Source organism: Schistocerca serialis, chromosome 9 (assembly GCF_023864345.2).
Source record: "Schistocerca serialis cubense isolate TAMUIC-IGC-003099 chromosome 9, iqSchSeri2.2, whole genome shotgun sequence".
In the NCBI taxonomy this organism is placed as follows: Eukaryota; Metazoa; Arthropoda; class Insecta; order Orthoptera; family Acrididae; genus Schistocerca; species Schistocerca serialis.
The window spans coordinates 343,032,659-343,057,053 of NC_064646.1; the positions used below are offsets into that span (position 1 = coordinate 343,032,659).

General features: G+C 38.0%; 1 protein-coding gene across 4 annotated transcripts in view; it reads right to left on the reverse strand.

The window, feature by feature from the left end:
• Window positions 1-5,559: 5,559 nt before the first annotated feature.
• The window catches only part of LOC126419922 (inhibitor of nuclear factor kappa-B kinase subunit alpha), a 176,749-nt gene continuing 157,913 nt past the window's right edge, over window positions 5,560-24,395 (reverse strand). For all 4 annotated transcript variants that reach the window (XM_050087209.1, XM_050087207.1, XM_050087208.1 and 1 more), the window contains exon 16: window positions 5,560-11,033. In XM_050087209.1, coding sequence (XP_049943166.1) covers window positions 10,943-11,033 — 91 coding nt within the window. In that variant the 3' untranslated portion in view covers window positions 5,560-10,942. The remainder of the gene's footprint in view (window positions 11,034-24,395) is intronic.

Below are 24,395 nucleotides of genomic sequence, written 5' to 3' on the forward strand. Positions count from 1 at the left end.
TCTGAGCAGTCATCACACTTATTCTTCAGGTAACTTCTCTAACCCAGTCCAAATTCACTGTATAGATTTGTGCTCCTGGTGCTAATCCACACTGCTACAACATGTTTCCTGTACTGTTTTATGACTACAGAATTGGCCATATCAAAAGTAATTCATCTTTTCACAAATTTCTCTTTGCAACCACAGCAGCAACAGAAATTCGCCATTGCACTAACAAATACATGAATGCATAAAAATGGGGCAAATATGTGCAGAAAACTTTTATGGAACCCTAGACCGAAACATGTCAGTCTAGCACCGGAAGCCCCCAGCTATCTCATCACAACAAAACCACTACCATTTTAGTAGATGGTAACTAAATTCATCTCAACCACTTTCCTAGGATGACTGCTTTATTCTTTCTATAAAATTTGTTTTTTAAAATGTGACAGAATAAATGATTTATTATGTACAAACGAGACAACATCGTTTTTAAGACAAACTGCATTAGATTTTTTTCCAGAAAATGAAGCACAGGAATTAAAGTGACTGGTGGTTTGTTTGGACGAAATATGGATTCATACAAATAATACTGTGAATAAATGCTGGCAAAGTGAAACTGTCAGAGTAGTATCACTGTTTAATTGTAGTGCTATTTAAGGCATTTGTGTTCAGATGTGTAGCATGTGATGTGGCTCCATTTGTGAGAATGCTGGACTGCATGACGTTACTGCATTCCCTCCCCATTTCGCAAGCATAAACAACATGGTGTTGCCACCCTGGCCAGGTCTTCAGTTTGCTTTGCTAGGTAATATATTTAAACTGTATGTACTTGGGTATACCTAATAAATCTACACATTCAGACAACAGCCATACAATGCACACTGTCTAACGATAGATAGATAAAAATAAATACATATACTTCTGATGCACTTTTATATATATAAAAGCTGCTCCGAGCTAAATTTATTTATACCTATGTTTTAAAATTTATGACAGTTCCTGATGGATGTGGCACCACCTCTTTTCACTGATTCTAGCTACAGAAGTGATATGCTAACCTAAATCCCACAAGATTTTAAACGTTTATATTAGAGAGGCAAATTATATCAACTGGATTTTGTGACTAATACATCAATGCAAATAAGTAGGTCATTAATTTTACTCATCGGTTCTTCTGTATTATGACGGAATAAGGACAGCTGGCACCTCTAACTGACTGATGTATAATGGGGTGGAAATGAATTTTTCTGGCAATTGTCGAAAATTTTCAACTAATAGCTGTTCCTAGCGGTGCAGTATACTAGATCTATGCTGTTTACTTTATTTCTCGAATTGAATTTTTGGTTCAGTTTTAAAACCTCTTTAAAACTCACTACCTTGAAAAAGGTGCTGCCGTGACACCTGTAATCACTGATATTTTACCACTATGAAAATGCCTTACACCCTTAGGTCTTCTGCTATTATCTTAGGCAGTTTACCTTTCCATCTTCTGTGGAGGTGAACATCATACCTAGTTTGTCCCATCTACTGCTAGACTAAATAGGAATCACAATAATGTGTGGTCCTGGACCTGACGTAACAAGCCATTACCACTCCAACGTTAACTATTCTGGCAGAAGAGTTCAAGTGAGATTAATCATAGTAGCTTAGAAAACATACAAATTTAACATTGGCATGTCTCAGTGGTGATGCCATTTTACTGGGAAAAAGTATATATAACACTCAGGATCTCTGTCAATACTACTATCAAGCTCATCCACTACAAATGGAATCTTCTTTCATGAAATCTTTAGAAAGTGATCCTAAATCTTCTGCATCTGACCCAGACCAGACACAAATATATGGCAGCTCCTCATCAATATTTCCTGCAGTGTAGAAGAACTTATATGTAACTTCTATAAATGGATTCAGATATACACATGCCCTATTTCTTTCCGGAAATTGACAGCTCTTTCAAATAACCAAAAGCACATCTATCTTAACTTTAAATCCCCGAAACGATGACAATGTGTGTGTGTGTGTGTGTGTGTGTGTGTGTGCGCGCGCGCATGTGGGGAGGAGGGGGGGGGGGGGGGGGGGGGGGGGGGGGGAGGAGTGAGTGGGAGAGGAGTGGAGTTGGGATTGAAGAAAAGAATAAGTAAGCAAATGCAGAATCCCTGTATCATGTTCAAGTAGTCTCCTCATATAGTTCCACACTGTCAAGTAGTAAACAAAACATGTTCACACAGAATACCCAAAAATAATAGTAGGAAAGTTCTGGTAGGATGAAGATACTTAAGAAATAAGTGAGACCACTCACCAAAAGGCAGAAGCATTGAGCCATCCACAGGTGCGCGCAGCGCGCGCCCACACACACACACACACACACACACACACACACACACACACACACACAAAAACTTGCTAGCTTTCAGAGTACATCTTTTCTCAAGCTAGAGCACAAATAGACAAACACATGTGTCCCTACGTGGTGCCGGGTGGATGCACGATGATTGTCCCCTCCTAAAATATTTACAGAACATCCAAAAAGATAGCCAGTTGATTTCCTAGAAAACAGTTGGTCATTCTTAATTGGGACACACGTCAAAAGCAAGATTGTGTGATGGAACTACTGCTGTTCACCATATAGATAAATTACCTGGTTGATAACATCTGTATCTTTATGAGGTTATTCACAGGTGACAATTGTATACCGTACAGTGTTGTGATATTCTTAGAAACTTTTTAAGGAATGCAGACATCTACAGATAATCAGTGCCTAATGTAAAGACTGGCAGCTAACTAAACAAAAATAAACATAATGTGCATAAATAGGCGAAAAGATCCAACAACATTTGAGCATGAGGTTGGGGATTACGGTAGTTACTGAAATCAATCACAATGTTCAAGTATCAATGAGTTTCTTTCTGGAGTGACGAAAGGTGGAAAAACACAGGACAGTATCAGAGCTAATGGAAGATTTCTAAAGAAAAGTAACTGGTGCATGAAACATGACAGATTAATGGAAGAGATGGAAAAGATTGGAAGGAGAAATCCAAGATTCATCATTGATTTGTCAGCATTACTTTACCACAGAAATGCTCAAAGAACTGCACAGGCTTACCTGCATCTGAGGTAACAATCCAAAACTAATCTAGAAACACTTTACTTCCTCAAATATACATTTCATATAACGAGTGAAATGCCAAAATTATATAAATTCGGGACCATAAGGAGGATTACTGACAGCCTTACTTCCTGAGAATAATAAAGGAAAGGGGGAAGTGATACTTGATACTATGTGCTCTCCACCATATGCCATACGGTGGCTTGCAAGTATGAAATGAGGAAGAGATTGCGTAAGGAGGTTCCAAGGATGTGGAACAGGGTATGGAGAAATCACTGAGATTAGTAAAAACAAATAATGCATCAAGGATGATGAAAATTACGGTGAGCTGAAGCCAGGAGATCGAAGGGCTGACTCCAAATGTGAAATGAAGGTAATAATGAAAGAGCTGTGGGGATGGCATAAGCAGTTGGAAGACAGAAACTAATGAAAGTTTATTCCCAGAGGATTCAGGATCAGTGAAATGTAATAGAAGACTAGTTACCACTTGAATAGCTTCCAAGAATTCTCTCTCAATGAATGCAACATATGCAAGCACATACAGTTGAATTCATGCCAATATTGCACTACATAAATGGTAACTGTCTGTCTTCAGTGCATCTTCCTCAAGATTTGGTCATAAGACAACGTTTAATGACCATAGTGAAACATGTTTTCTAACAAAATTATCAATTAGCATGGCAGATATTAACAGACAGTGCATGCATGGATGAGGAAAAACATTCCCAGATTTTTTCGGTTAAAAATAAACTTTTTCCCGGTTGATGATATTTAAGTGACAGTATACTTTCCCTCAGAACTGTAAAACTTATTAATCATTTGAATGGTAAAGGTTTTAGACACTGGTGTAGAATGTCCTGGTGTGAATCGTAAAGGTTTTATACACAGGTGTGGAACATCACGGTGCTTTAGAAAACAAAAATGAGCAAAAAAATAATGTGTTTTGGAAAGATCTTTGGTGCACAGCAACATGGAAATTGCATATTTTACTATTACAAGAGTACATATATGAATTCCACCACACACAACGTGTTAGTTTCCAAAGCACTGAAATCGAGATTGTGATGCGCATTATTGCGCCAGCAAATGGCACAAGATATTCGGAGTATAGGACACGTGATGAAGCCAACCAATAGCAGTATCACTGTTAAGTGGTGTGAACACACAAATAGGAAAAGTTTATGGTTTAAATTAATGTACATATAGTATAGCTACAAGATAAGCTAAGCTTTCACATATAATGTTGGTCCTTTTTTGTGTGTGTTACCTTTAAGATATATCAAACACAAATGTGCCAGTAAAATTTTAAATAATAATATAAATGTCTAGTCTTTGAGGCCTGAATTTTTTTTTTTAAGTAGCTGGTCCTGAAAGTGTTAAGATTTGAATAAAAGTTAACTGCTTTACAATTTCTTGAATCACGTAGTGTTTGATTCTCGTTCTCACACGTAACATAGCTTACAATTTACTTTGAAAGTAACACTTTTCAAACCACCATTCACAATACTTTCCCATGATCTGTTATAAATGTAGACAATTGTTCCATCATGCTCATCAAAAGCAATACTGCACAGTCTTCATGTAAAAGCCTTTGACATATTTTGCTGTAGGTGGACACTTATATGCGCACTGTGTTTCGTTGTTGTAAATGGCGCATTTTCTCCACAACTTAAGTTTTATTTTCGTGTTTTTCTCTCATTTATGTTTTACTACTGCAGTATTATTATTCTGTAGTAAGCTAAAGTAAAATTCTTTGTCAGAGTAGCATTTCTTACAAGCCAAAATTACAAAAATTCAATTCAAAATTATAGAAAATTCCTGTTTTCCTGGTTTTCTCCCAGATGAAAAAATTTCCAAGTTTTTCCTGGGGCTTATACACTCTGTTAACATTTATGTTTAGATAAGTGGTAGTCAACTCAGTACTACAGTCCACTAGTGGGCATTCCAGGTTTTATGGTAAGTTGCTGGCACAGGGATTTTAAAAACATTTTCACATTAGGTTTTCATAAAATTTATACATTAAGTATATGATAGGTAACCGTACACTTTAAATTGCTATGACTCTGTTTTATGAATTTTATAAAGTAAAATTACTACCCTACTTTATAAATCATTATTACTGCGGAACTGGTGGATGGTCAGAAAACTTTACTAGTAACATATGTACAAATGTGGACAGTAGGCAAAAAGGATAACTACTCCTGGTTTATATCTTAAAATAGAAGAAGATAAGCAAACTTTCTAATTTCAGCTGCATTTTATATCTAATAATGAGTGACAAACTGACAAAAGTTTTAGGAGTATTGTACAGCATCAAAATATAGAAACCTCTATTGTGGAAACCAATGTTTCGGCCTCAGTTACAGTGGCCTCCTCCTGGGTCCACTGGTGTGTTCCAGCTGTGCTGTCATTATTGCTCAATGAACATGGCACTGCATCACTATTTTTTTTTTAAATTTTATTGTCATCATAATTGGTCTCTTGAGGAAGAAGGAGTGGGAACTTTATCATAATAGGTTAATACGATGGAAGGAATGGGGATCTGTTGTTATCTATTGCTTCTTGCATTGTTTACCATGACTGGTGGACACTGGCAAATGAGGTGTGGGCTGCTGTTTTTCTCCTGCTGGATGCAAGCTTCACAGTGGCAGTTATTCACTGGTAGCACTTGCATCTTCTGTTACTGGTGCGGCCTGTTGGTCTCCAGGGTGGGGAGGGAGGGGGGGGGGGGGGGGGGCAGCCAGGATGGAGCAAACCTACCTGCCACTGCAGATTTTCTGTGTTGTCCTACACAGAAGTAGCACTCGTGTTCTCATATGAATATCGCTACTGGCCTACTGATATCACCAAAGAATACTTTAGAATAGTTTGTAGATTTCCTGCTTACCCTGATTTTGCTTTGTTCATTGCCATGGCTGGGTGGATCGATATATGGTTGTAACCACTGGCCAAGAAGATTGTACGCAGGCTTCTGAAGTCGTGTGTTATGTTCTGAGCATTACTTGGATGCTGCATGTGGATAGCCTAGCTGAATTCTTCTGCACTGGGTGATGGATGGACTGGGTGTGCAAATACCTGTCTGTAAGCTTCCAATATACTCTGTGTCCTAGCACACCATCCATTCTCCTACATAGTTCCACATCTAAGAATAGAACTGTTCCATTCTTCTCTACCTTGAGGATGAGCTATATATTGATGTGCATTTTATTCAAATATTCGTGAAACTTGTGTAGCTCCGTTTCACCATGAGGCCATATTACAATTACAATTTGCTAAGTATGTAGCCTGCAAGTTATGACCTCTAGTTGGAAAAACCTACTCTTTGTGAAGAACTCGACACATAAAGAGAGAAACAATTTCATCCATGGACATCACGGTCAGCTTTGACGTAAAGTCACATTTCACAAATGTGGCAAAGGATGAAACTGTTCACATACTACAAATGCATGTTCTGCCAGACATGAGCAACGACCTTAACTATGTTTTTCTTCAACATTTTTCAAATGGCAAGGAAAATAATATGAGCAGACAGAATGAGCAGCAATTGGGGGTCTCCCCTATCTTCATTAGCAGCAGTCATGTTCATGGAGGCCTTCAAAGCAAAAGCACTTTGTTCTGCTCCTTTGTGCCCAAGATTCTAGCTCAGATATATGTCCAATACATTTGCTGTATAGCCTCGTAGTGAAACAGAGGTAGAGAGGTTTCACAAACATCTGAATAAAATGCATCCAAAGATATAGTTCATGCTTGAAGTAGAGAAGAATGAGAATTCCATCACCATATGTGAAAGTCAATGGAACAGCAGAGGGCACACCAGGGTACAGAGTGTATTAGAAGCGTACACATTCTGACAGGTGTCCAACCACCATCCAGTGCAGATGAACTGAGTTACCTACTCTCTGACTATCCACGTGCAGCATCTAAGTAAGGGTCAAAACATAACACATGCTCAAAAGGCTGTGTTCAACGTTCTTGGCCAATGAAGCCTGTTGACATCAGCCACTGCTAGCAAGAGGGGAAGGTGCAGACTATGTGAAGAAACACCGTAAGTAGCTTACAGACTAACTTCATAAAGAAAACGCTGTTTTTAACCTAAAAGAATGAAAAATAAATGTACAAATGTATGTATCCAATTTACTGAATGCCACAGAAGATACTTTATAAATAAAACTGAAACACATCTGGTGTAATTCTTTTTAATTACATTGCAGTCAGCTCAAGACATATAACCTATAACAACAGATGTTAACAGCTGCTGCGGAAGATGGCCACACAACCAAACATATTCTTGGCCAATAATTACAACCACAAATCAATCCACACAGCCATGACAACAAACAAAACAAAACAAGACAGGCAAAAAATTGACAAACTGCACCCAGCAGCACGCTTACCCTACATGAAAAATTTCGTAGACAGGATTGGTAAACATTCGCCACGTTGGTGCCTGGCTGGCCAGAAGATCCAGGATGTGCTAGGCTCCACTAAGGCCAAAGTAGGTCTTTTACACACTGCATGTGAGCACAAGGTGGAATATCAATGTGAAGAATTATTCATTGGTGAAAACATCAGGTCAATAGTAATAAGCATTCAGGAACACTTGTGCTACATTCATCTAGGACAACACAGCAAATCCGCAGTGGCTAAGCTCCACTACCACTGCAAATAGGAAATAAAATGTAATGAAAAATGCGTACTTGGTAAGCAGCCAGGTTTGATAAAAAACAAGATCAGAGAAGCTATCAAAATACTAGATCACCCTAACAACACGAACAAAGACTAGGAACTCAGGCTTACCCCAACGTTGTTGCCAGCCCTAGGGACCAACAGGCCACGACCATAATATGAGACATGAGCACTACAGGTGAATAACTACAGCCAAACAGCCTGCCTCCAGCAGGAGGAAAATAGGAGCCTACACCCCATTCACTGATGACCACTAATCATGGCATACTATGGAAGAAGCAATAAACAACAGCAGATTCCCACTCCCTCCAGCACAGTAACCTATTACAAGAGAGTCCCAAATCCTTCCACCTTAAAGAGACCAATAACAACAATGTTATTTTTTAAGTTGTGACATATCATGCTTAATGAGCTGTAATGACAAAATATAAGTGACTTTGTACAGTTACAACACACCAGTAGACCCAGGAGGGGGCCACTGTCACCACAGCCGAAAACCTGGTTTTGCCAGTATTGATGCAGATGATCTCTATTGAGCAAGCAGTAAAGAAAATGAAAAATTTGGAGTAGGAATTAAAATCCATGGACAAGAAATAAAAAATTTTAGGTTTGCCGATGACATTGTAATTCTGTCACAGGCAGCAAAGGACCTGGAAGAGCAGTTGAACAGAATTGTTAGTGTGTTGAAAGGAGGATATAAGATGAACATCAACAAAAGCAAAACGAAGATAATGGAATGTAGTCTAACTAAACCAGGTGATGCTGAGGGAATTAGATTAGGAAATGAGACACTTGAAGTAGTAGATGAGTTTTGCTATTTGGGGAGCAAAATAAGTGATGATGGTCAAAGTAGAGAGGATATAAAATGTAGACTGACAATGGCAAGAAAAGCATTTCTTAAGAACAGAAATTTGTTAACATTGAGTATAGATTTAAGTGTCAGGAAGCCATTTCTGAAAGTATTTGTATCGAGTGTAGCCATGTATGGCAGTGAAACATGGACGATAAATAGTTTAGACAAGAAGAGAATAGAAGCTTTCGAAATGCAGTGATACAGAAGAATGTTGAAGATTAGATGGGTAGATCAGGTAACTAATGAGAAGGTACTGAACAGAATTGGGGAGAAGAGGAATTTGTGGCACAACTTGTCTAAAAGTATGGATTGGTTCGTAGGATATGTTCCGAGGCATCAACGGATCACCAATTTAGTATTGGAGGGCAGTGTGGAAGATAAAAATCATAGAAGGAGACCAAGAGACAAATACACTAAGCAGATTCAGAAGGATGTAGGGTACAGTAATTACTTGGAAATGAGGAAGCTTGCACACGATAAGAGTAGCACGGAGAGCTGCATCAAACCAGACTGAAGACAACAACAACAACAACATGATGCAGTACTATACTCAAAACAACCTTTGTGTCAGCTGGTTTTGGCTGCAGAAGCATATGCAATTATAATGGCAGACATCAATAACATGTGAGGTAAAATTGGTTTCATAAAATGATTTATTTGCTCTGTATTTAAACGAATTGGAGTAACTCACAATAGAGAGACAAAAAGTAAAGAGAGACTGAGTATCTCATTTGACTGTGTCTAAAAAACATAGTATATCCATGGTAAAAGATAGTATATCCATGGTAAGGTAGCAATGCACATGCGTAATCAGATAAACAGTCAAAGAAATGAATGAGTCTTCAGTTAACAATATAACATTTGGTTGTTCTCGCTCTCATAAAGTATTAAACAACTACACAGAATGATAAATATTGCACAACTACACAACATGATAAATACAACAGCCCTTTCACAAACAGGAAATGTAATAATACAACATCTCAAAATTTTTGAACAAATGACAACACTCATGAACAAGGTGGGTGATAACGAGTAAAAGCCAATAAAATATTCAAAATTACATATGAAATTGGGACAAAGAAATATTACTGAACATAAACCAATAATGACACACAAAAACTGTATTACACTGTATTTTGTAATTGCTGTATTTGTTAATTACTGTTTCCTCTCCTTTCTATCTAGTTTTATACAACTATTGCAATGACTTTTTTCTTGAGTTCCCTAAACTCCAATCTGGCTTCAAAACTGAAGACTAAAGAAAAATAATTTTTGTTATTTCCCCACAGCAACTAACAATCAGCTATACTCTAAGAAACTGTAGCTAACTTTGTCAAATAGATGCCTTTTAAAGATTACAGTAAATGCATAGAAAGTATTTCATTTCTTCAAGATGTAACTTTGTAAAAAATTGCTATTGCTAGGCCTAAAATTTAATCTAAAAATATATATTTTCTTTCAAAATAGTTTTCTGAGATAAATGATCCACACATCCCCTATTTTTGCTTGTGAATAACAAAGAGGAACAAACTGTAAAAAACATCTTTCATGTGTAAATACAATGAAGTGAGACTCACTTTTCACCACAAACTCTATAAATGTGCATTCAGTCTTCAATATACCCAATATTTTCTCTGTTCATCAAGACATAACTATTGTTAGAAATCTAAGCACATAAAATAGAATATAAAACATAAACCAATGTATAACAAATACATTTCAATTCACGCAAAGATATAGCTTCAGTCACAACAAATAAAAATTGTTTAGCAATACACAAACATTTCAATTCTTGCCGTGTCAACACATGACAGTAATTTTGCGATCTGTCATTTCTCCACATCTTTATTGTTACATTCTCATCAAAAAAGTGTTCAGTATTGTGTAAATTGTAAAAAAATTGTAGACAGGTTCTTTTCTAGCATGACACGAGTGTAAAGCTCTATGCCTGAGCAAACAAGTGTGACTGTAGGCCACAGAAGGTATGATACAATATAGTGACTCCTCCTCCAGTCTTGCTGTAAATTACGTGAATTGTAGTACATGACACTTACAGTCTTCTGCACCAGAAACTAAATCACTCACACAATCAAGGATTACATAGCTCATTATGCTGTAATCCTGAAATATTGATGAATTTTAATGTGTAATAAGAAATGTGAACTTATACCACAGAATCAGGAATTCACCATGTGCGGGCACGCACACACACACACACACACACACACACACACACACACACACACACACAGAGAGAGAGAGAGAGAGAGAGAGAGAGAGAGAAATTACACTACACTCTAGCACAGTCATCTTCACTGTTCCAAATGAGTCCAATCCATTGACATGAAATCGCCCATTATACTGCGAATTTGTTGAAAACTTTGATTTAATAGCTCTTCTGTCCTGAAAAAAATAAAACGAAAGTGTTAAACAAAACTGTTCTGCAAAACAACAGGATGGCACTAACAAGGAGGGGTCCCTAGTGGTGGGATTGACTTTTTAAAATCATCTATAAAGTGAAGTAGGTTAAGGTCCCAAGTTTCACACCATGCAATCATTCACCCTAGTGGTCACCCACTTGCAAGCAACCAACAAAAATAAAGCATAATGATTAAGATACTGGCCTCACGCATAAGAGGTTGTGCGTTCAAACCACGTCAGGTGTATTGAATTTTCATTATTTTTACATCTCTGTTGAAATTACTTTGACCATAGTTTTTATTCAGTTAATTTGATTAAATGTATTTTTTTTATTTCTACTGCTTCGTCGCATCATTTTAATCAACATATTAACTTTTACAGTTTCTTTCATTTTTTCTTGCTACCACTCTTTTTCTATTTGGAATTTCTGTGCATGTGATTTTAATTATTTTTATGTTGTTGTTGTTTTTGTTGTGGTCTTCAGTTCAGAGACTAGTTTGATGCAGCTCTCCATGCTACTCAATCCTGTGCAAGCTTCTTCATCTCCAAGTAACTACTGCACCCTACATCCTTCTGAATCTGCTTAGTGTATTCATCTCTTGGTCTCCCTCTACAATTTTTACCCTCCACACTGCCCTCCAATACTAGATTGGTGATCCCTTGATGCCCCAGAACATGTCCTACCAACAATCGTAAGCCAGGTATCCTGGTTGTGTGCAGGCAAGTGCAATGATTTCCATTCAGTCTGTCTCTTCTACTATATGAATTGTGGTGTCTGTTCTTTTGGGCACCACACATTTATATAACTGACTCACGTAACTGACAGCTTTAGTTTTTCTAGTCAAGTTGTGGCACAAATTCCTCTTCCCACCAATTCTATTCAGTACCTCCTCATCAGTTACATGATCTACCCATCTAATCTTCAACATTCTTCTGTATCACCGCATTTCTAAAGCTTCTATTCTCTTCTTGTGTAAACTATTTATCATCCACGTTTCACGTCCATACATGGCTACACTCCATACAAATACTTTCAGAAAAGAATTCCTGACACTTAAATCTATATTCGATGTTAACAAATTTCTCTTCTTCAAAAAAGCTATCCTTGCCATTGCCAGTCTACATTTTATATCCTCTCTACTTCGACCATCATCAGTTATTTTGCTCCCTAAATAGCAAAACTCATCTACTACTTGAAGTCTCTCATTTCTTAATCCAATCTCCTCAGCATCACATGATTTAATAAAACTACATTCCATTATCCTCATTTCACTGTTGTTGATGTTCATCTTATATCCTCCTTTTCAACACACTGTCCATTCCATTCAACTGCTCTTTCAGGTCCTTTGCTGTCTCTGACAGAATTACAATGTCATCAGCAAACCTCAAAGTTTTTATTTCTTCTCCATGGATTTTAATTCTTACTCCAAATTTTTCTTTTTTTTCTTTTACTGCTTACTCAGTATAGAGATTGAATAATATCGGGATAGGCTAATACCCTGTCTCACACCATTCCCAACCACTGCTTCCCTTTCATGCCCCTCAACTCTTGACTGCCATCTGATTTCTGTGCAAATTGTAAATAGCGTTTTGCTCCCTGTATTTGACCCATGCCACCTTCAGAATTTGGAAGAGAGTATTCCAGTCAACATTTTCAATAGCTTTCTCTAAGTCCACAAATGCTAGAAAAGTAGGTTTACCTTTCCTTAATCTATCCTCTAAGCTACATTGTAGGGTCAGTATTGCCTCATGTGTTCCAACATTTCTATGGAATCTATGCGATCTTCCCCAAGGTCGGCTTCTAGCAGTTTTTCCATCCATCTGTGAAGAATTCGTGTTATTATTTTACAGCCGTGACTTATTAAACTGATAGTAATTTTCATACCTGTCAACACCTGCTTTCTTTGGGATTGGAATTATTATATTATTCTTGAAGTCTGAGGGTATTTCACCTGTCTCATACATCTTGCTCAACAGATGGTAGAGTTCTGTCAGGGCTGGCTCTCCCAAGGCTATCTGTAGTTCCAATGGAATGTTGTCTACTCCCGGGGTCTTGTTTCAACTTAGGTCTTCCAGTGCTTTGTCAAATTCTTAACACAGTATCATATCTCCCATTTTATCTTGACCCATGTCCTCTTCCATTTCCATAGTATTGCCCTCGAGTACATCACCCTTGTACAGACCCTCTGTACGCTCCTTTCTATTTTCACCCTTGTACAGACCCTCTATTTACTCCTTTCTACTTTCTGCTTTCCATTCTTTCCTTAGAACGTGTTTTCCATCTGAACTCTTGATATTCATACAAATAGTTCTCTTTTCTCCAAAGGTCTCTTTCATTTTCCTGTAGGCAGTACCTATCTTACCCCTAGTGATGTATGCCTCAACATCCTTACATTTGTCCTCTAGCCATCCCTGCTTAGCGATTTTGCACTTCCTGTCGATCTCATTTTTGAGATGTTTGTATTCCTTTTTGCCTGCTTCATTTACTGCAATTTATATTTTCTTTTTTCATCAATATTTCTTCTGGTACCCAAGGGCTTCTACTAGCCCTCATCTTTTTACCTACTTGATCTTCTGCTGCCTTTATTATTTCATCTCTCAAAGCTACCCATTCTTCTTCTACTGTATTTCTTTCCCCTGTTCTTGTCAATCATTCCCTAATGCTCTCTCTGAAACTCTATACAACCTCTGGTTCTTTCAATTTATCCAGATCCCATCTCCTTAAATTCCCACCTTTTTGCTGTTTCTTCAGTTTTATTCTACAATTCATAACCAACAGATTGAGGTCAGACTCCACATCTGCCCCTGGAAATGTCTTACCATATAAAACCTGGTTCCTAAATCTCTGTCTTGCCATTATATAATCTATCTGAAACCTTCCAGTGTCTCCAGGCCTCTACCATGTATACAACTTTCTTTCACGATTCTTAGACTAAGTGTTAGAAATGATTGAGTTATGCTCAGAGCAAAATTCTACCAAGCGGCTTCCTCTTTCATTCGTTACCCCATTCCATATTCACCTACTATTTTTCCTTCTCTTCATTTTCCTACTATTGAATTCCAGTCACCCAAGACTATTAAATTTTCATCTCCCTTCACTGTCTGAATAATTTCTTTTATCTCATCATACATTTCTTCAATCTCTTCATCATCTGTGGAGCTAGTTGTCATATAAACTTTTATTATTGTGGTAGAGGGGGCTTCGTGCCTATCTAGGTTACAATAATGCATTCACTATGCTGTTCGTAGAAGCTTACTAGTGCTCCTGTTTTTTTTTTTTTTTTTTATTTATTGTTAAACCTACTCCTGCATTACCCCTATTTAATTTTGTTTATAATCCCGTGTCCACCTGACCAGAAGTCTTGTTCCTCCTGCCACTAAACTTCAGTAATTCAAACTACATCTAACTTTAGCCTATTCATTTCTCTTTTTAAATTTTCTAACCTACCTGCCTGATTAAGAGATCTGACATTCCACACTCCAATCCTTAGAACGTCAATTTTGTTTCTCCTGATAACGACATTCTCTTGAGTAGTCCCCACCCAGAGATCCGAATGGGGGACTATTTTATATCCAGAATATTTTACCCAAGAGGACGCCATCGTCATTTAACTATACGGTAAAGCTGCATGCCCTCGGGAGAAACTATGGCTGTAGTTTCCCTTTGCTTTCAGCCGTTCGCAGTACAAGCACAGCAAGGCCATTTCAGTTAAACTTACAAGGCCAGATCAGTCAAATCATCAAGACTGTTGCCCCTGCAAATACTGAAAAGGCTGCTGCCAGGCTACAGGAATCAAACGTTTGTCTGGCCTCTCAACAGATACCACTCCGTCATGGTTGCACCTATAGTATAGCTATCTGTATCGGTGAGGCACCCTACCAACAGCAACGTCCATTGTTTATGGTTCATGTATTAACTACAATTTAATGTCTTCTGTTTTATCATCCTATATTTTTGTCCATGTTATTGCATTCATTATTTTGGTTTCTCTTTTTGCTTGAATCTCATTTTATTTATTAACCTTTGTTTCATTTAAAACTTCATCTGTGTTACTTTGTCCACAGTGGAATAAGAATTAATAGTCTAATGTTTTAACAACGTCAACCATCCAAAGAGAGATACGTCTTCTAATGAAAAATACAATTTTGACACAACTGCACAGTCAATGTAAATAGAGTATTTCATGTTTTGCTTTTTAATCTATATATCAGCACTCTCAAATGTTTAAATATTATGACAGATAAATAAAAATAATTAAATTCATGCACACAAAGAACCCAATTGCAAAAAGAATAATAGGAAGGAAAAATGAAAGCAATTGTAAAAGTTAATACGGTGATTAAAATGATGTGACAAAGCAATAGAAGTTTAAAAAATTACAATCAATGCAATTAACTGAATAAAATTTTTGATCAAAGTCATTTTGATAAAGATGTAAAAATAAAAAAGAATTCAACAAACCTCAAGAGATTTGAATCTACATCATCTTGAATACGAGGTCACCACCTTAACTTTTTTTTTTAAGTTTGTTATTTATCACCACAGATTACAGTAAAATACCACACATTAGAAAACTTTCAGTAATCCAAAACATACATTTAAATTGTATCGTGACCAAAATATAACTAGCTCCAGAAGTAATATTCAATCATTTGTATATTACTCACTTTGTCTCTATGAATAATCATAATCGTCTCATGGCACGTAAAGGCTTTGGGCTCCTCCTTGCGTTGACTGTCAGCCAGGTGAAGATTCAATACAGTGAAGGAGAATTTCGCACTAAGAACAATCGTTAACTTGTGTATCAGCTGACCTTCCGAGCTACAGCTGTAGAAATATTTCCTCTGGGCTGAATTCGAACTGGCAACCTATGGATTTCTGCTCACAGAGCATCTATAGTCCACAATCCATCTAAATTCTTCAAGTCTTAGTTCGAGTTTTATTTTCTTTCTAAGTACTCCATCACTTTCGTTTGTAATTACCTGCAGTGTCAGCTGATCAGCATGTGTGGGATGACATTTCAGGGTTCTGCTGAGGTCTTCATGCCTATCATAATGGCCTCGGGGCCCACAAAGGCCCCAATGTACTTCGCCCTCAGCAGCTATCTCCTACTTGTTGCCATCACCCCTACACGGTCCACCCCTACACGGTCCACAGCAATAAGTTGAGCAGCTTATCCTATACCCAACTTTTGGAAATGGATGTTCAGCACATTTCCAAATGGTAGATTGTGATCTTTTAATGAGAGTGTGTGAAAATACTGTTTTTCAATATACGTTTGGAAACATTACACTGCAGAAGGAGTCTGTTACAGATTCCTCTTTTACAGCTAAAGAGGCTCATGTGAAATTACAAAATTTTTTTCATCGGTTACTCACAAATGAGGGCCAGCCAGGGTGAATTGTCTGGAGGGTAAGAAATTTAGGGACTTTAACCTACATCACCGTATAGATGATTTCATGAAGTTGATCCTGCAAAAACTTCTTGTTTGGGCTACAAGTGACCAAAATTAAGACTCTTAACTAACATTACATACCTTTCTACCTTTACAAACTTCACAAATACATTTTTTGTACTTCTTATACATGTGAAATTTGCTTTATGTCAGCAGTGTGCAAAGTACCACACATAGTTCATCAAAACAGCAGCATTTACTGTATCAGAGCAAATAAATTACAGGAAAGTACTACTGGTAAGTACTATTCTAACTTGGTGGAATCATACGTTATCTGAAATGACTAACTTTAAGTTACTGTTTTTAAGTATTGAGATTTTCGAAACCTTTATAATTAACTCGAATGATGATTGGTAAGTGATGTGGTCACTGAATTAGATAAGTAAGGACAAAACTAAATAACATGCAAATATATGCATCCAGGCCTGCAACAGAAACAGACACGCTGGTCTTTTGTTTCCTTTCTGTCTGTTGCACTCTACTTTTACATGTTGCTGTCAGCCAGTCTGTTTCCTATAACAAGTGCCCCTCTCCTCGCCCTCAGAGTGAGCAATATTACTTTTTCACATAAATCATACTCTACATGAAATAGAGTTCACGTAACAAAACACACAAATACAAATCTTACAGCGCCTACATTTGTGTGCAAGAGTTATGTTGAATCAAGGGCAGAATGTCGAAGGTTTACCTTTTTTTAAAAAATTAACAAAAGTGTATTTACCTCTTGCATTACAACACTTAATAAGGGAAATGCAATCATGAGCACCCCTGTCTAGTAGCACTGATATACTGTGATAGTAGATTACACAAGACCCAGAAGACCCATCACAGCTGAGACATGAACATTCTCATCTTAAGACATCCCAGGACTGAAGTCAGTTGCATATGGGTAGCCAAACTATCACTTTCCTGTGCCTGTGGATTGTCCACCAAACCATATTGGAACGATTCTTTACATTTACGTACACCCTCCAAAAGTCACAACATAGTGTATGGGAGAGAGTATGTTGTACCATTTGCTAGTCACTCCCTTATCTGTTCCATTTCCAAAGGCAACAAGGGAAACATTAATAAAAATATAAAAGCTCTGATTTCTCTTATTTTGTCTTTGTGGTCTTCACACGAGATGTATAAGTATGCTGATGGCAGTAGAATCGTTCTGTAGTCAGTCACAAATGCTGGTTCTTCAAACTTTCTCAATAGTAAGTTTGTTCACTTGGGCAGCATCATGCACAGAAATATTCGTTTTGTAAATAAAAACTAACTTCCTTGCTGCAATATATTTTATTTCTTGCAGATGCATTTCACTTTTTTACTTTAAGGTGTCTTCAGTGGAATCTAGAATGATATAGTTTCATTTTGTCATGTTATATTTGTAGATAATAAAACAATTCCCGATTTCTTTTCACAAATAAGTGATTACTTACAGTTCTTTGCATTTTTGGTTGGCATTTGCATTTTCTCTCATCTAGTCACATGCTGGAGGTCGCACTATAACTTCACCTATGAAACATATGCATGTTTTCATGTTACAAACTTTTCCTTCACAATTTTCATATTGTTTGACCTTGTAAACTACAACTAGTGACAGAAGACTAATAGTTTTCCATTGCACTAAGGGCGAACAGTACAAAAATTGTCAAGAAAAAAGTTCATAACCTGAAAATATGCTTATGTTTCATAACTGAAGTTTTGGTGCAGCCTCCAGCATGTGACCAGACGAAAGGAAATGCAGATACCAACCAAAAACACAAAGAACTGTACGTAATCCATTATTTACATAAAGGAACATGTGAACTGTTTTACAATCTACAAATATCACACATCAAAACGAAACATCATTCTAGATTGCACGGAAGATGCCTTAAAGTAAAAGGCGAAACATGTCTGGAAGAAATAAAATACATTGCAGCAAGAAAGGCAATGTTCATTTACAAAACGAATTTTTGAATAGTGTTTCATGAAAAGAATTTCATCTTTCCTCCAGGGATTTCCATTTGAGTTTCCATAACAATTCCATTATATTTGCATGTTGACCGAATCTACCGGTAACAAATCTAGTAGCACACCTCTAAGATGCTTCAATATCTCTCTTTTTAATCTGACCTGTTGGGGATACCAAACACGCAAGTAGAATTGGTTGCACAAGTTTTCTATACGTGATCTCCTTTAAACATGTGCTACATTCTCCTGGAATTCTGCCAATTAACTGAGGTCAGTTGCTTGCCTTCCCTACTACCAGCCATATGTGCTTTTTTCCATTTCACATTGTTTTGCAAGTTTATGGCTATATATTTAATAGGTGTGACTGTGTCATGCAGTACACGATTAATACAGTATTTGAACACTATGTGATTGTTTTTCCTATGCACCTGCATTAATTTACACAGTTCCACATTTAGAGCAAACTGCCAGTGATTCATCACAATAAATAGCAGTTCTGTCTAAGGCAGCCGGTATCCTCACACAGTCACTCAACGATGCACTTTTCCATACACCATACCAGTCATCAAACTGTTTATGTATATAGAGACCAAGAGCAGTCAGATCAACTTCCATGGGCATTTATGACAACACCCTTTTCTCTGTTGAACAGTCACCATTCATTCAGGGAATGTATTTGGTTTTGTTACTTAAAAAGTCTTTGAGCCACTGACATATCTGAGAACCTACACCATACACTTGCACCTTTGTTTGCAGTATGCAGCGAGGTAGTGTGGCAAATGTTTTCCAGAACTCTAGGAATAGGGAATATGCCTGTTGCCTTCCATTCATGGTTTGCAGCATATTGTGCAACAAAAGAGCAAGTTATTTACGTAAGAGCAATGCTTTCTAAATTTGCTCTGATCAGTAGTTAGAAGCGTTCCTTTTTCAAGATAATTTATTATACTTCAGTTTAGAATTTTCAAAATAATTCTGCAGCAAAATGAAGTTAAGGATACTGGTCTGTGACTGTGTAGGTTTGTTTTGCACTTCTTGTACCTGGGAGTCACGTGTGCTTTTTCTAGTCACATTTGCACTGCAAAAGAAATTCATGATAAATGCAAGCTACGTGAGGGATCAATGCAGCAGAGTACTCCCTATAAAACCGAATTACGATTTCACTTGAATCTGGCAACAAGATGGGAGGTGTGCTGAAGGAACAGGTCTCCTGCAGATAACTACAGGGCAAAAAACAGATTAGGTACCTGAATGTTTTGCCAGGGATAAATGGTGACAGAAGTATCAGGATGTTCACCTGTCATCCAATGTAAACAGCCTTCACACAACACTGTCTTCACCCCTGCCGGAATGGTGTCCACAGGATGCATTGCTTCACAGTGTTCACAGCAAGCTGATACCCTGTTATTCCCTGTTATTGTCATGTACCAACTTGTATCAGAATTAATCAATTCAGGCAAACTTTTCGATGGGTCCAGCATCGAATAGAAATGTTCTTGTGCCTATTCGAATTTGTATACGGCAATGTGCAAAGAGCAGAGGTACATATACAGTTCAGGGTCTCCTGTACCATGTAACAGTGTGGTGTTTCTGGCTGGTATGTTTCCTCATCAGTTGTGGTTGTTGTCCAGCTTTGAGTACTGGCAAATGATTTGCTGTACTGTGGTCATTTTAAAATGCTATTACAATTTGTGATAGTTGACAGAACCCTAACATCAGCAAGTTGTTTCCTGTAGCAGCTAACTCTGGTGGTGGAAGTTTTCCCAAATCGAATTATTCAAGGTATGCCCTTAACATGCTTTCATTTGAAAAATCGAGTGCTTGCATGATATCAGAGTTGATATGCACCCTTGTATAGGACATGTTCACAACATGGCTTGTGCAAAAGGGCTGAAATTCCACAGCCTGCCTCTCAGTCATTTGTTCTACAGAATTATTCCGTTTACTACGACAATATGCCCCCCCCCCCCCCATGAACCATGGACCTTGCCGTTGGTGGGGAGGCTTGCGTGCCTCAGCGATACAGATAGCCGTACCGTAGGTACAACCACAACGGAGGGGTATCTGTCGAGAGGCCAGACAAACGTGTGGTTCCTGAAGAGGGGCAGCAGCCTTTTCAGTAGTTGCAAGGGCAACAGTCTGGATGATTGACTGATGTGGCCTTGTAACAATAACCAAAACGGCCTTGCTGTGCTGGTACTGCGAACGGCTGAAAGCAAGGGGAAACTACAGCCGTAATTTTTCCCGAGGGAATGCAGCTTTACTGCATGATTAAATGATGATGGCGTCCTCTTGGATAAAATATTCCGGAGGTAAAATAGTCCCCCATTTGGATCTCCGGGCGGGGACTACTCAAGAGGATGTCGTTATCAGGAGGAAGAAAACTGGCGTTCTACGGATCAGAGCGTGGAATGTCAGATCCCTTAATCGAGCAGGTAGGTTAGATTAAAGTTAGATATAGTGGGAATTAGTGAAGTTCGGTGGCAGGAGGAACAAGACTTCTGGTCAGATGACTACAGGGTTATAAACACAAAATCAAATAGGGGTAATGCAGGAGTAGGTTTAATAATGAATAGGAAAATAGGAATGTGGGTAAGCTACTACAAACAGCATAGTGAACACATTATTGTGGCCAAGATAGATACGAAGCCCACACCTACTACATTAGTACAAGTTTATATGCCAACTAGCTCGCAGATGACGAGGAAATTTAAGAAATGTATGATGAAATAAAAGGAATTATTCAGATAGTGAAGGGAGACGAAAATTTAATAGGGGTAATGCAGGAGTAGGTTTAATAATGAATAGGAAAATAGGAATGTGGGTAAGCTACTACAAACAGCATAGTGAACACATTATTGTGGCCAAGATAGATACGAAGCCCACACCTACTACATTAGTACAAGTTTATATGCCAACTAGCTCGCAGATGACGAGGAAATTGAAGAAATGTATGATGAAATAAAAGGAATTATTCAGATAGTGAAGGGAGACGAAAATTTAATAGTCATGGGTGACTGGAATTCGAGTGTAGGAAAAGAGAGAGAAGGAAACATAGTAAGTGAATATGGATTGGGGCTAAGAAATGAAAGAGGAAGCCGCCTGGTAGAATTTTGCACAGAGCACAACTTAATCATAGCTAACACTTGGTTTAAGAATCATGAAAGAAGGTTGAATACATGGAAGAACCCTGGAGATACTAAAAGGTATCAGATAGATTATATAATGGTAAGACAGAGATTTAGGAACCAGGTTTTAAATTGTAAGCCATTTCCAGGGGCAGATGTTGACTCTGACCGCAATCTATTGGTTATGAACTGTAGATTAAAACTCAAGAAACTGCAAAAAGGTGGGAATTTAAGGAGATGGGACCTGGATAAACTGAAAGAACCAGAGGTTGTACAGAGTTTCAAGGAGAGCATAAGGGAACAACTGACAGGAATGGGGGAAAGAAATACAGTAGAAGAAGAATGGGTAGCTTTGAGGAATGAAGTAGTGAAGGCAGCAGAGGATCAAGTAGGTAAAAAGACGAGGGCTAGTAGAAATCCTTGGGTAACAGAAGAAATATTGGATTTATTGATGAAAGGAGAAAATATAAAAATGCAGTAAATGAAGCAGGCAAAAAGAAATACAAACGTCTCAAAAATGAGATCGACAGGAAGTGCAAAATGGTGAAGCAGGGATAGTTAGAGGAAAAAGGTAAGGATGTAGAGGTGTATCTCACTAGGGGTAAGATAGATACTGCTTACAGGAAAATTAAAGAGACCTTTGGAGAAAGGAGAACCACTTGCATGAATATCAAGAGCTTTGATGGAAACCCAGTTCTAAGCAAAGAAGGGAAAGCAGAAATGTGGAAGGAGTATATAGAGGGTCTATACAAGGGCGATGTACTTGAGGACAATATTATGGAAATGGAAGAGGATGTAGATGAAAATGAAATGGGAGATACGATACTGCGTGAAGAGTTTGACAGAGCACTGAAAGACCTGAGTCGAAACAAGGCCCCCGGAGTAGACAACATTCCATTGGAACTACTGACGGCCTTGGGAGACCCAGTCCTGACAAAACTCTACCATCTGGTGAGCAAGATGTATGAAACAGGCGAAATACCCTCAGACTTCAAGAAGAATATAATAATTCCAATCCCAAAGAAAGCAGGTGTTAACAGATGTGAAAATTACCGAACAATTAGTTTTATAAGCCACAGCTGCAAGATACTAACACGAATTCTTTACAGACGAATGGAAAAACTAGTAGAAGCCGACCTCGGGGAAGATCAGTTTGGATTCCGTAGAAATACTGGAACACGTGAGGCAATACTGACCTTACGACTTATCTTTGGCAGTTATAAGAGTCGAGGGGTATGAAAGGGAAGCAGTGGTTGGGAAGGGAGTAAGACAGGGTTGTAGCCTCTCCCCGATGTTATTCAATCTGTATATTGAGCAAGCAGTAAAGGAAACAAAAGAAAAATTTGGAGTAGGTATTAAAATCCATGGAGAAGAAATAAAAACTTTGAGGTTCGCTGATGACATTGTAATTCTGTCAGAGACAGCAAAGGACTTGGAAGAGCAGTTGAATGGAATGGACAGTGTCTTGAAAGGAGGATATAAGATGAACATAAACAAAAGCAAAACGAGGACAATGGAATGTGGTCGAATTAAGTCGGGTGATGCTGAAGGAATTAGATTAGGAAATGAGACACTTAAAGTAGTAAAGGAGTTTTGCTATTTGGGGAGCAAAATGACTGATGATGGTCGAAGTAGAGAGGATATAAAATGTAGACTGGCAATGGCAAGGAAAGTGTTTCTGAAGAAGAGAAATTTGTTGACATCGAGTATAGATTTAAGTGTCAGGAAGTCATTTCTGAAAGTATTTGTATGGAGTGTAGCCATGTATGGAAGTGAAACATGGACAATAAATAGTTTGGACAAGAAGAGAATAGAAGCTTTTGAAATGTGGTGCTACAAAAGAATGTTGAAGATTAGATGGGTAGATCACATAACTAATGAGGAAGTATTGAATAGGATTGGGGAGAAGAGAAGTTTGTGGCACAACTTGACTAGAAGAAGGAATTGGTTGGTAGGACATGTTCTGAGGCATCAAGGGATCACCAATTTAGTATTGGAGGGCAGCGTGGAGTGTAAAAATCGTAGAGGGAGACCAAGAGATGAATACACTAAGCAGATTCAGAAGGTTGTAGGTTGCAGTAGGTACTGGGAGATGAAGAAGCTTGCACAGGATAGAGTAGCATGGAGAGCTGCATCAAACCAGTCTCAGGACTGAAGACCACAACAACAACAACGACAATATGAGTGCTCTCTCTTCAGCTCAGTAGCTATTGCTAATTCAACAGTGCATGATTACAATTACACAAAACTAACATCATATAACTGGAAGTGATGGTGCATGCTCTTTATCAGGTAACTCAACAGCTCTACAGACAATCAATCCCAGTCCTGACAAAGATCTGGTAGGAGGTGCCCCCAGAGCATCCTGGACACGCCGTATAGGGTTCAAATCTGAAGATCTCATCGATCAATCAGTGTGCTGGATACTTTTACCTTTGCAAAATGAATCCACTACAACACCTCAACGTAGATGGGCATTATTGTCAATGAAAAGGAAGTCCAACCAAACAATACCACTGCAAAGTCACACATATTTGGAATATATCACCTCTCTAAATCTGAGCAATAAAAATATTCCTACAACCAACTCCCAACTCCAACAAAGCCCTTTCCTATACAATGCCTTCCCACATGAGGACCCCACAATCAGTAACAAATTGATTTTCCACTACGTTCTTGGGATTCTGCCAGATACCATTTTATCTCCTAACAAAAGCAGAATGACAACTGTTCTGAAAACTGATGTGGAATTTATCTGTTATATTGCTCCACTTGTATGTGGTCAAATTTTAATCTTGTGGACTCCACAATAAACAAGT